At 40.9% G+C, this 13,670-nt stretch overlaps 1 protein-coding gene across 1 annotated transcript; it reads left to right on the top strand.

Moving 5' to 3' along the window:
* Nucleotides 1-1,697: 1,697 nt before the first annotated feature.
* On the top strand, nucleotides 1,698-2,132 carry LOC145121555 (putative mitochondrial protein AtMg00300). Its single transcript, XM_079057284.1, has one exon. It carries the CDS (start codon nucleotides 1,698-1,700, stop codon nucleotides 2,130-2,132), a length of 435 nt encoding a protein of 144 aa, XP_078913410.1.
* Nucleotides 2,133-13,670: the final 11,538 nt, after the last annotated feature.

A 13,670-nucleotide genomic window follows, 5' to 3' on the forward strand; every position in this document is an offset into this window, starting at 1 on the left:
TGGTGATGTTGCTCTAACCTAGATGTTCTTGCGCCACACTTGAATCCTGTTGCGTCATTCATACACTTGTTGCGCCATCATGGCGCAAGATGGACCATCTTGGTCCCTGATGAACCAAGTATGCTATGAAGTCCTCTATGCTGCTCAAGATCGTTCAAGGATGCTCAAAAGTTGGTATTGCTCAAGGATTACACCATATTGTGCCACCATGATGGATGTTGGGCCATTATTGCTCTTGATGCGCCACTTGTACATCATGATGCTCCACTATGGCACAAGGTGCTCCATCATGTGTGTTGTTGATGCTCATAGGTTTTATGACATAAAAAGAATGTTCCGAAAGATGTTGCATGGAGGAATATGATTGTTTGTCACCATTCATGGGCCTATGATCCAATAGGCTTGGCCCATTAGGGTTTTAGGTCTGATCCCTCAAGTATAAATAGGGATGCATGTTAGGTCATTTTGTATCTGGAATTATAGAGTGATAGGTGAATCTATGCGTAATTGTAGTTGTAACCTCTGTTTGAGAGCTTTGAAATAAAGAATACTCCTCTTTAGGCCATAGACGTAGGTCACCTTGACCGAACCACGTAAATATTGTGTCTTGTGGGCTTATGGTTTTTTGCTAGTTATCCGCTTTACTTTCTAACAAGTGGTATCGGATCTACGATTTGTATTCCTGTGATTGAAGATGTCTACTCACAAGTTTGATTTGGAGATATTTAATGGTTCAAATGACTTCACATTATGGAAGGTGAAGATGAAGGCTATACTGGTTCAACAAGGATGTGCAGCGGCACTGGAAGGAGAGGCAACACTGCCTAAAGACATGGCGGCCGAAAAGAAGGCGGACATTCTGACGAAGGCACGTAGTGCCATTCTGTTGAGCTTAACAGATGAAGCACTGAGGGAGGTCGTGGATCAAACAACTGTTTATGGGATCTAGGATTAACTTTGTGACAAGTACCAGAACAACTCACTTATGAACAGGTTGTATCGTATGCAATGGTTTTACACTCTCAGAATTTCTGAAAGTACCCAAGTGAAAGCTCATCTGGATAACTTCAATCGCATCATATTGGATCTACAAGGGGTTGATGTGAAGAATGAAGAAGAAGATCAGGCGCTCATTCTCTTATGTTCTCTTCCTAACTCATATGAGAATTTCGTTGACACCATGATCTATGGTAGGACAACGATCATTGTGAATAATATGAAGGACTCTCAGATGTTCAAGGAACTGGAAAAAAAATTTAGTTGGAGAGGAGGTGTCTAGCTCCAGTTTGTTTGCAGGGAGAGGAAGGACAGAATATAGGAAAGGGGGAAACAGAGGGAGATCACGTTCAAAATCAAAGTCTAAATGTTCATCGAACGCAAAATTTTGTAACTGTAAGGAGAAGGGACACTTAAATAGAAATTGTCCACAACTGAAGAATGAGAAATTTAAGGGTGAATCAAGCAGCAATAACATTGTTGTTGTGGTTCAGGAAAGTTCTAATGAAGGGGACGATGGTGATGTACTGACTGTTAGTACATGGAGTTCTGATGATGCTTGGGTCTTGGATTCTAGAGCATCCTATCACATGACGTATAATCGTGAATGGTTCGACTCCTTCAAAGAGTGGGATGGCACAGTCAAGATGGGTGATGATTGGTTGGGCAGTATCAAAGGTAGTGGAATGGTGTAGATCAAGATGTACGATGGCATAGTCAGGATAGATTATTGGTACGTTCCAAAACTTCGGAAGAATTTAATTTCTCTTGGCACATTGGCTAAGAATGGGATGAGGTATGTTGGTAAAGGTGACTGGGTCAAAGTGACCAAAGGTTCTCTGGTTATAATGAAATGGAAGAAGAATCGTGAAGGGATCTATATCTTAGAATGCAGTACGGTTATGGGAACGGTGGCTATCTCCCAATCCTTGAATGAAGGTGATGAAAAGAAGGAGTTGTGGCATCGTAGGTTAGGGCACATGAGTGAGAAGGGCATGTCAGTTCTAAGTAAACAAGGACTGCTTGGTGGAGAGGCTACTGGAAAGATAAAGTTTTGTGAAGCTTGCGTCAAGGGAAAGCATCGCAAAGTGAAGTTCTGTACCGGTCAACAGAAAAGCAAGGAAATCCTGGAGTAAGTTTACTCAGATATGTGGGGTCCTGCACCAGTGAAGTCTCAAGGAGGATGCTCATACTTTGTGACGTTCATTGATGATTATTCAAGGAAGGTTTGGTTGTACTTTTTGAAGACCAAATATGAGGTGTTTGGGAAGTTCAAGGAGTGGAAGACCATGGTTGAGAAAAGGACTGGAAAACAGGTCAAGACTCTGAGGATTGTCAATGGGTTGGAATTCTGAAATGCTCCATTTGATAACTTCTACAAGGCAGAAGGTATAGTGAGGCACCGCACTATATGGCACACACCACATCAAAATGGAGTGGCAGAACGAATGAACCAAACACTCATGCAGCGTGCAAGGTGCATGCAAATATTTGCTAACTTATCCAAGCAATTATGGGCGGAAGCAATTGACACTGCTTGCTATCTGGTGAACAGATCACCATTAACTGCAATAGACTTAAAGATACCTCAAGAAGTATGGTCCGGGAAACCCTCTGACTATTCTGGTTTGCATATATTTGGATGCACCGCATATGCTCATGTGAATGATGGTAAACTTGATCCAAGAATAATGAAGTGCATATTTCTAGGATATGCAACAGGAGTAAAAGGTTATCGACTGTGGTGTACAAAAGAAGAAAAAACTCGTAAATTTATCATGATCAGAGATGTAACCTTTGATGAATCTTCCATGGGTAACCAGGAAGGAGGTGATATAAGTCAAGCATGGACCAGAAATCAAGGTGCTAGTCAAAAGGTGGAGTTTGCAACTCAAACTCCAGACAGAGTTGTGATAAGTGACAAAGAGCAAGGCGGCAATGAACAGCCTAGACAAGATGAAACCCAAGAGCAATTCATGGGATCTTCGTCCAGTGGTGCTGATGTCGGGAAGGATGATAGGTCTGAATCTATAGCAAAGAGAATATCAAGTAGGGTCATTCGACAACATGAAAGATATGTGGGATGTGTGAATTCAGGTGAACTTGAATCCATTGGTTTTGCTTTAGCAACTAGAGAAGACATTAACACTAAGGATCCTCAATCGTATAAAGATATTGTGGCGAGTAAAGAATCAAATGACTAGTTTATGGCCATGAATAAAGAAATGAAATCTTTAGAGAAGAATAAACCATGGGATCTTGTTCCATTACCAAAGGGAGCAAATCCAGTGGGATGAAAATGGATCTTTAAGAAGGAAGGGATACCAAGATTTGAACCAGCTATGTTCAAGGCAAGGTTGGTGGCGAAAGGGTTTTCTTATAAAGAAGGAATTATTTATCACGAGGTGTTCTCACCGGCCGTGAAGCACAAGACAATTCGGGTTCTTTTGGCCATGGTGAGTGCATTTGATCTGGAGCTTGAACAACTTGATGTGACAACTGCATTTCTTCATGGTAACTTAGAAGAAAAGATTTATATGTCCCATCCAGAAGGGTTCCTTGATTCTAAAAAGGATCATGTATGTTTGTTGAATAAATACCTGTATGGTTTGAAGCATTATCCAAGACAATGGCACAAGAGATTTGATTCATTCATGATCTCGAACGGCTACACTCGGAACTAGTTCAAAAATTGTTTCTAATCTAAGTAATTGTCACCAGACTCCTACATATATTTGTTGTTATATGTTGATGATATGCTCATCGCAGCCAAGGACATGGTTGGAATAAATGAGTTGAAGGCAACCCTGAAGAATGAGTTTGAGATGAAGGATTTGGGAGCATCAAAGAATATACTAGGGATGGAGATTCAAAGGGACGGAAGAGCAGGGCGGTTATGTATTTCTCAACAAAAGTACATTGAGAAAGTTCTGCAATCCTTCAAATGTGATCAGTCCAAGCCAGTTAGAACTCCTTTGGCGGCTTACTTTAAACTTGGTCCAAACACTATACCCACTACTAATGAAGAAAGGAAGTACATGACCAGGGTTCCATACTCAAGTGTTGTTGGAAGTATCATGTATGCTATGGTCTGTACCAGACCTGATTTGGCTCATGCAGTTAGTGTAGTTAGCCGGTTTATGAGCAATACATGTAAGACTCATTGGGAAGCTGTAAAGTGGCTATTACGATACTTGAAAGGAACAATGGATGCTTGCTTGGTGTATGGAGCCAATACGAAAACTGACTTGGTTGGATATGTTGACTCTGATTATGGTGGTGATTTGTTGAAGCGCAAGTCACGGGACGTCCTACATATTCACTTTGTTTGGATGTGCCATCAGTTGGAAGTCAATGTTACAAGATACCGTTGCTTTGTCTACAACTGAATCCGAGTACATGTCCATGACGGAAGGAATAAAGGAGGAGATATGGTTACATGGGCTTATTAAGAGTCCTGGTCTGAAGGTGGAGAAGCATGTCATGTATTATGACAGACAAAGTGCTTTGGGTCTTGCTAAGAACCCAATGTATCATGAGAAGACAAAACACATTAATTTCAGGCTGAATTTCATTCGGGATATTCTGGAAGGAGACAAGTTTTCAATACTAAAGATTGATACCAAGGTCAACCCAACAGATATATTAACAAAGTCGTTGCCCACGGAGAAGTTCATGATTTGCTTGGACTTATTTGATGTTCGCAGGAAGTAGGTCCCTGTGGGGACGAATGGCAGGAATGGAGAGGAAGTTCTTGTTCGAGGTGGAGTTTAGAGGATGCTCAAGTCAAAGTGAATATTGTTAAATGTGACTTGAGCATTTGGATCATTCTCATTAAGCACTTAGGGTTCATAGATCATGTGACAAAGGAACGGACCATCTGAGAAGGGAATGGATCTTCTGACAAAGGAACGGATCAAGTGTCAAAGGAACGGATCATATAAAAGGAGGTTTAGAGCACCTAGAAGAGGTTTGGAGCACTTGGGAGTGATATGGAGCAACAAGGGGACCTTGTTGCTCCATTTGATAAAGGGTTGGGCCAAGAAGGATGTTGTTGCACCAAGGGCATTCCTTCTTGCGCCATGTCACTCCCTCTTGCGTCGTGGGGTATCCCTTTTGCGCCATGTGGTACTCCTGTTGCACCATGGAGTACGTTGTTGCGCCAAGCGTGGCCTTGTTGCATCATGCATGTTATTGTTGTGCCAAGATGGTGATGTTGCTCCAACCTAGATGTTTTTGCACCACACTTGAAGCCTGTTGCGCCATCCATACACTTGTTCTGCTATGATGACGCAAGATGGACTATCTTGGTCCTTGATGATCCAAGTATGTTACAAAGTCCTCTATGATCCTCAAGATCGTTCAAGTATGCTCAGAATTTGGTATTTCTCAAGGATTACACCATGTTGTGCCACCATGATGGATGTTGGGCCATTAGTGCTCATGATGCGCCACTTGTACATCATGATGCTCCACTATGGCACAAGGTGCTCCATCATGTGTGTTGAGGATGCTCATGGGTTGTATGACATGGAAGAATGTTCCAGAAGATGCTTCATGGCGGAATATGATTGGTTGTCACCTTTCATGGACCTATAGGCCAATGGGCTTGGCCCATTAGGGTCTTAGGTCTGATCCCTCAAGTATAAATAGGGATGCATGTTAGGTCATTTTGTATCTTGAATTATAGAGTGATAGGCGAATCTCTGTATAATTATACTTGTAACCTCTGTTTGAGAGCTCTAAAATAAAGAATACTCCCCTCCTGTCTGTAGACGTAGGTCACCTTGACCGAACCATGTAAATATTGTGTCTTGTGTGCTTATTATTTTTTGCTAGTTATCCGCTTTACTTCCTAACATCATGAAATAAAGATATAGCAAGAATTATGTTGATAGACTTTATCTTAGTTACTGGTGAAAAGGCCTCATCATAGTCAATCCCTTGGGTTTGAGTAAAGCCCTTAGCAACTAGTATAGCTTTGAAAGTGTGTACTTTCCCATCCATGTCGGTCTTCTTCTTGAAGATCCATTTGCACCCGACTGTCTTTTAACCATGCACATAATCAACCAAGTTCCATACTTGGTTATCATACATGGATTGAATCTCACTGTCTATTGCCTCTTTGCATTTAGCAGCTTCAGGGCCTATTATTGTTTCCTTGTAGTTAGCATATTCATCCAAATTTACTAGTATACGATCACCGACAAACGTATCACCATATCTAGTAATATGGAAACCATAAAACTCATGTGGCATGGTAACCCTACCGGATAGACGAAGTGGTAATGAGTTGTCAACTGGTTCAACTGGAATTTCTTCCTCATGTTGAGTGCTATTGTTGTCAGAGGTTCCTTCATTGGATAACTCTTGAATCTCTTCAAGATCAATAGCACTCTCATTGTCCTCTTTGAATATGAGCTCTCTCTAGTGAAAGAATCATCTTCGAGCTACAAAGACCACGTTCACACTAGTTTTGTAGAACAAGTATCCAAAGGACTTCTATGTGTAGCCAAAGAAATAACACTTCTCGGCTTTGGGTTCAAGTTTTTCGTGAGTCTCTTGTCTTACGAGCATTTCACAACCCCAGACCTTGATATGTGCGACCGAGGGTACCTTCCCTGTCCACATCTCATGAGGTGTTTTGGCAACCTTCTTAGCTGGGACAAGATTCAAGATGTGAGTAGCTATTTCGCAATCATATCCCCATAAAAGAATATACAGAGAAGCTCGACTCATCATGGAACGGACAATATCTAATAAGGTTCGATTATGCCTCTTAGTCACACCATTAATTTGTGGTGTTCTTGAAGGAGTCAATTGTGAAACAATTCCACATTCCTTAAGATAGTCATTGAACTTGATACTAAGACGATGGGTTTGAGCCAAAAGAACATCCTATGTGCTTATGCAAACCCTAAAGCTTGGATCTAGGTTTCTCTATTGTACATGCAATTCATCCAAGACTTATAAACCCTAGATCTAGCATACATATTTCAAAATTAACATAAGAAATCAGATCTAGATGATTACCTCTTCTACAATGGCTTGAATCTTCTTGTCTTGGAGCTTAGAGTCACAAATGTCAATCCTCTAATGGCTTACAAACACCACAAGCAAGAGGGTGCTAATTGAGAGAGAGGGAATGGGCACAATTTCGGCTATGAAGACTCTTAGGGTTTCCAGTACCAAAATCTGATGCCTTAGGGTCTTATTTATACTTGTGCTGCTAGGGTTTCAGTCAAAACCCTAATGGACAACTTAGGGCTTAAGCAGTCCAAGAAAGCTTTTGGAATAGGGCCTCTATGGCCGAAATTAGGATGGAAACATCCCTAATTTCGTCCAAGCCTAGTCCATAAGCCTTCTCAACCCAATACTCAACTATCACACATTTTACAGTTTAAGTCCCCGTTATTTAATTAATGTCTTTTAGTCACAGAATTAATTCCTAATTAATTCATGTCTAATATTAATTAAACTCTATGATTTCTCCTTTAATATATTATTCATATAATATATTAATAAACCATAATAACCTCTCTCTTCATAAATCACCTTGTCAAGTTGCTCTAGTGAAGGCAACCCAAAAGGACCAAGCACAACCGGGTCAAGTACTTACCAAATATAGTTACGGGCTTAGACACTAATCCAACAGTCTCCCACTTGGATGAGTCTAGTAACTACAAATGTAAGTACAATCTGATTATCAATCGTAACTCTCAAAGACGTTGTCGAACTCCGATCTTATCAGTAACATGTCCTTTAGATAAGGGATCGTATAGTCCTCTGTTCTAGATATCGAGCGGACAATCACATGGAACATAGTCATACTTATTGTGCAGCAGTTTGTTTCTCAATCTCTGATTCGTCTGACATAGAACTTAATTGAACACATCAATTCAGTCCTGACCGGGTCCGGCACATAAGTCAAACCAAATCATCGAGGGGCCCAGATATCGCTTTTACCCTCTTAGGATAAAAGGAACAGATAAACTTCGACTTATATGCATTTACCATTCACTCATCAAATCATACACAGCAATGCGTTTTATAACATCAAGTTACTGATACGTTTACGCATTATCAATGCACAACTAATTAGCAAACAATAAACCATATATCTAGGTTTTAATACCATATGATATTATCGTCTTGCGATCACTCGTGATAAATTCCATGAAGTGATACCAGCAAGCGCGGATCTAATCCAATCCTCAAATCAAACTCATAAGCACTCATGAACGTTGCAGCAAACTTTTGCTATGTCTAATACATTTGAGACAATCTACACACCAATTCATGACAATCTTCTTTCATACCTACTCCCAAAGTATAAGCGACTGTGGAACATTCGAATAATCTTATTATTCAGGAAGTCAAAACATGCAAAATGAAACAATAGGTAAATAATTAACATAAGACAGTAACTTTACTTATAAATAATACCCTTTTATTTAATCATCAAATGTCAATTACATTTATCTATTACATGTTTCTAAACTATCTAACCTAAACTAATATCGTCCTTCAGCCCGATGCTCATAGTTTGCTGCAAGTGCTTAACCCTACTCAATCCCATTGTAAGGGGATCAACTGGATTATCTTCTGACGATACCCTCTTTACTACGAGGAGTCCTTCTTCCACCCGATGTCGAATAAAATGATATTTTTTGTCGATGTGTCGAGATCTGCCATGATCCCTCGGTTCCTTGGTCAAGGCAACCGCTCCTTCATTATCACAGAAAATTTCCATGGGCTCCTTTATGGCTGGCACAACTCCAAGGTCTCCAATGAAGTTCTTCAACCATATCGCCTCCTTTGACGCTTCGCTCGCCGCTATATACTCTGATTCACACGTTGAATAAGTTACGGTCTCCTACTTGGAACTTTTCCAAGTCACTGCTCCTCCATTCAAGGTAAAGACCCAGCCCGACTGCGAACGGTAGTTGTGCCTGTCTGTTTGAAAATTGGCGTTACTATACCCTCACACCCTTAAGTCATCACTCCCACCGAGGACTAGAAACCATTCCTTGGTCCTCCGAAAGTACTTAAGAATATTCTTGACTGCGGTCTAATGTGCTTTGCCAGGGTTCCCTTGATATCTGCTGACCATGCTCAAAGCGAAGGCCACATCAGGGCGAGTACAAGTCATAGCATACATAATCGAGCCAACTGCGGAAGCGTATGGTACTCGGCTCATCTCTACTATCTCGGCTTCGGTACTCGAACTTTGAGTCTTACTCAACTTGACATTACTTTGGATTGGTAACTCCCCCTTCTTTGAATTCTCCATACTAAAACGTTTTAGTACCTTGTCCAAGTAAGTATTCTGACTAAGTCCTATTAGTCTCTTACTTCTGTTTCTCACTATCCTTATTCCCAAAATATAGGCAGCCTCTCCGAGGTCCTTCATAGCGAAGCACTTCCCAAGCCAGGACTTTACTTCCTGCAGCGTCAGGATGTCGTTTCCTATGAGTAGTATGTCATCGACATACAATACGAGGAAGCTTACTATACTCCCACTGCTTTGACATATACACATGATTCATCCTTGCTTCGCAGAAAACCAAACTCTTTGACTTTCTCATCGAAACAAAGATTCCATCTGCGAGATGCTTTTTTTAGTCCATAAATGGACTTCTCAAGCTTACACACTTTATTGGGATGCTTCGCATTGATAAAACCCTCTGGCTGATTCATGTAAACATCCTCAACCAACTTCCCGTTAAGGAAAGCGGTTTTGACATCCATTTGCCATATTTCATAGTCATGAAATGCAGCACTTGCTAGCATCACCCTTATAGACTTTATCTTCGCAACTGGTGAGAAGGTCTCATCATAATCAACTCCGGGAGTTTGAGTGAAACCCTTCGTAACCAACCGCGCCTTATAAGTGTGCACATTCCCATCCATGTTGGTCTTCTTCTTGCAGATCCACTTGCACCCGACCGTCTTACGACCTGGTACATTGTCAACCAAATTCCAAACTTGGTTGTCATACATGGACTGAATCTCGCTGCCCATCGCCTCTTTCCACTTTGCAGACTCTAGGCCTGCCATGGCTTCCTTATAGCTGTTAGGTTCGTCCAAATTCACTAGTGTACTATCACCAATGAACGTATCCCCATATGTAGTAATATGAAAACCATAAAACTGGGGTTGAACCCTAACTCTCTCGGAACGTCTAAGAGGTAAGGACTCGTCAATCGGTTCAATAAGAGTTTCCTCCTCGGGTTGAGCGCCAGTGTTGGAGGTTCCTTCATCGTTTGACTCTTGAAGCTCTTCAAGATCGATTTGCCTCCCACTGCCCCCTTGGCTTATGAGTTCTCGCTCTCAGAAAACCCCTCTCCTCGCAACGAAGACAACATTGTCACTCGGTCTATAGAAGAGATATCCAAAGGATTTCTGTGGGTAGCCGATGAAAATACATCGCTCACTACGAGGTTCGAGCTTGTCGTGAGTCTCTCGTCTTACGAAAGCCTCGCAACCCTAAACCTTAATGTGTGCCAACGAGGGAGCTTTCCCTGTCCACATCTCGTGAGGTGTTTTGGCAACCTTCTTCGTAGGGACTAAGTTAAGGATATGGGCGGCAGTCTCTAAGGCATACCCCCAGAATGAGATAGGTAGTGAAGCACGACTCATCATGGAACGAACCATGTCTAGCAAGGTTCGATTACGCCTCTCAGCCACACCATTCAACTGTGGTGTCTTAGGTGGCGTTAATTGCGAAACGATTCCAAATTCCTTGAGGTAGTCGTGGAATTCAAGACTTAGGTACTCTCCTCCTCGATCGGATCGAAGCATCTTGATTTTCCTGCCCAATTGATTCTCCACTTCTTGTTTGAACTCTTTGAACTTTTCAAAGGTTTCTGACTTGTGCTTGATTAAGTAAATATACCCATATCTGTTGTAATCATCGGTGAAAGTCACATATAAGCGGCTCGCATCCCTTGTGGTATATCTAAAGGGACCACACACATCGGTGTGTATGAGATCCAATAAACCCTCACCCCTCGCACAAGTGCCAGTGAAGGGTGACTTGGTCATCTTTCCAAGTAAACAAGACTCGCACACGTCATCGTCCCTAAGGTCGAATGACTCCAACACTCCATCCTTTTGGAGTTGGGCTATGCGTTTCTTGTTGACATGTCCAAGACGACAATTCCACAAGCATGCTTTATCCAAACCATTGGAAGAATCAATACACAACACATCTTTTCCTAAATTGTCTACAACCATCACAATTTCATATATTCCATTACAAGGCAATGCTTCAAAATAGAAAACACCATTAAGATAAGCATTAATAGAACCTTTTTCATTATCAAATGAATATCTAAACCCTTGTCTATACAAACCATGAAAAGAAATGATGTTTCTTTCCATATCTGGCGAATAGCAACAATTATTTAAATCTAATCCTAATCCACTACTGAGCACTAAAGAGTAAACTCCGATCGTGGTGACAGGCGACGATCTTCTGTTTCCCATGATCAAATTTATCTTCCCATGCTCCACATCCCTATTTCTTCTTAGGCCCTGCAAATCAGAACAAATGTGAAAACCACATCCTGTATCAAGTACCCAAGAAATAGCATGTGATGAATCATTAGATTTAATAGTGTAAATTCCTACGTAGGATGGCTTGATCTTCCCATCCTTGATTGCTTGCAGATACTCTGGGCAGCTTCGTTTCCAATGCCCTATCTTGTGGCAGTGGTGGCACTCTGCCTCCTTGGGGTTGGAGTTGGGTTTAGTAGAACTAACCTTGGTTCCACTAGAAGAGGTACCATCATTGGACTTTCCCTTATGGTGGCTCTTTGAGGGAGCCTTCCTCTTCTTACCCTTCCCTTGCCCAATTGCCAAGACTGGGGCAGCAGCAGGAGTTGGAGATGATGCAACAGATTTATCCTTGAGGTTGCTCTCATCAGTCCTCAACAAGCCTTGAAGCTTGCTCAAGGTGACCTCTTCCTTATTCATGTGGTAGGTCATCCGGAACTGGTTGTAGCAGGGAGGCAAGGAGTGAACGATGATGTCAATTGCCAACTCTTCATCAAAGTTCACATTCAACTTTAGTAGGCGGTCGACATATCTCTACATCTTTTGCAGATGAGCGGTAAGGGACTCTCCATTACCCATTTTGGCAGTGATCATCGAAGTGATGATCTCGTACCTTTCTTGCCTAGCGCTCTGGTGGTACCGGTCCAGTAGATCTTGATGCATCTCATAGGGGATACATGTCCTCATAACACTTCTGGAGTTCTACAGTCATAGTCGCCAGCATGATGCAATGGACTTTCGTAGCATCACGCTCATGGGCCTCAAAGGCCGCGATCTCTTCAACAGAGGCAGAGTTGATGTTGATTTCCTTCAGCTTCTCATCGAGGACATACTCTTTGTCCTCGTAACGAGTTACCATTCGAATGTTGCGGATCCAATCATTGAAATTGGACCCGTCAAAGATCACTCTCCCACACAAGTTCATGAGTGAGAACGAGCCAGAGGAATTTGAGCCATAAGCGTTGTTGTTGACGTTCGACATCTGAAAAGGAAAAAGAACAAATTTTGATTAGAAATGAATCCCCAATTAAACACCCAAATAAGAAATTAGGGCTAGGATCCAAAAACATTATTTACAAATTAGAAGAGGGATGTCGTAATCTAACAAGCAAATAATTTGAAGGTAAGTGAATGACGATTCACTAATTTCCACCATGAAAAACAAATTAAAGCTAAGTTTTAAATGTATTGAAAACTCCTAGATTTTTTGAGATTCATTGAAATTTTCAATGACATGTTTAAATCTCGATATGCCACTCAAGTTTGTGACTGGGATGCCGAGGATCACAAAGAGGGTGTGAATAACCATGCAAATATACTTGGTGCCCCCAATGTTACAGTCACCTATTCGACGTGCCGGTTAGCCACACACGCTCCATCGAACTATGAAAAACATCGAGTCACCCTTTGCCACCTTTGCTTAGAGCCCAATTAGTGTGCCGGTTACCCACACACGCTCCACTAACGTCTTAGCAAGGGTGAAAAGTGTAATTTCATGGAATTGCATCGATTCAATTTTGCCTAAAGTAACTAAGATTGGGAATTTTTTGAAAAACATTTAGTTACTTTATGAATTCATTATACTTTTAATGAGGAAAGGTTTGCTCTATCCTACCCTTTCGGCTAACGACCCTCCACCAATCAAGGAAGCGGTGGGTGAGAGTGGACACCCATTAAACGGCCATTTTATAGGCCATAACCTTATACCCCCCTTATAGATCGGCTTCGTGAATGAGGCCTACTAACGGTAAGACTAGCATTTAAATTGTATATATATATATATATATATATATATATATATATATTAATCTTATAATAAATATAGTATAAGGTTGAATTTTAAACATGTAAAATTCTAGGGTTTGAAATTTAAATAATTCAAATTAAACTTTTAATTAAAAAATTAAATTTCAAAACTTGAGGGCAAGTTTTGAACTTTTCAAAACACATAGGATCAAATAGCAAATAATACAAATTAAACATTTAATTAAATGATTATCTAAATTTGATCTATTATATTTTAATCACAAGATAATTCATCAAATAAATCAAATAATCAAATTTTATCACATAAGGAATTTATTATTCAACTAAATGATAATTATCTTTTATTT

Source organism: Lactuca virosa, chromosome 6 (genome assembly GCF_052849685.1).
Source record: "Lactuca virosa cultivar CGN04683 chromosome 6, Lactuca_virosa_CGN04683_v6, whole genome shotgun sequence".
Classification (NCBI taxonomy): Eukaryota; Viridiplantae; Streptophyta; class Magnoliopsida; order Asterales; family Asteraceae; genus Lactuca; species Lactuca virosa.

Coding starts and splice junctions, on each gene's coding strand:
- LOC145121555 (XM_079057284.1), top strand. CDS start 1,698: ATGTACGATGGCATAGTCAGGATAGATTATTGGTACGTTCCAAAACTT.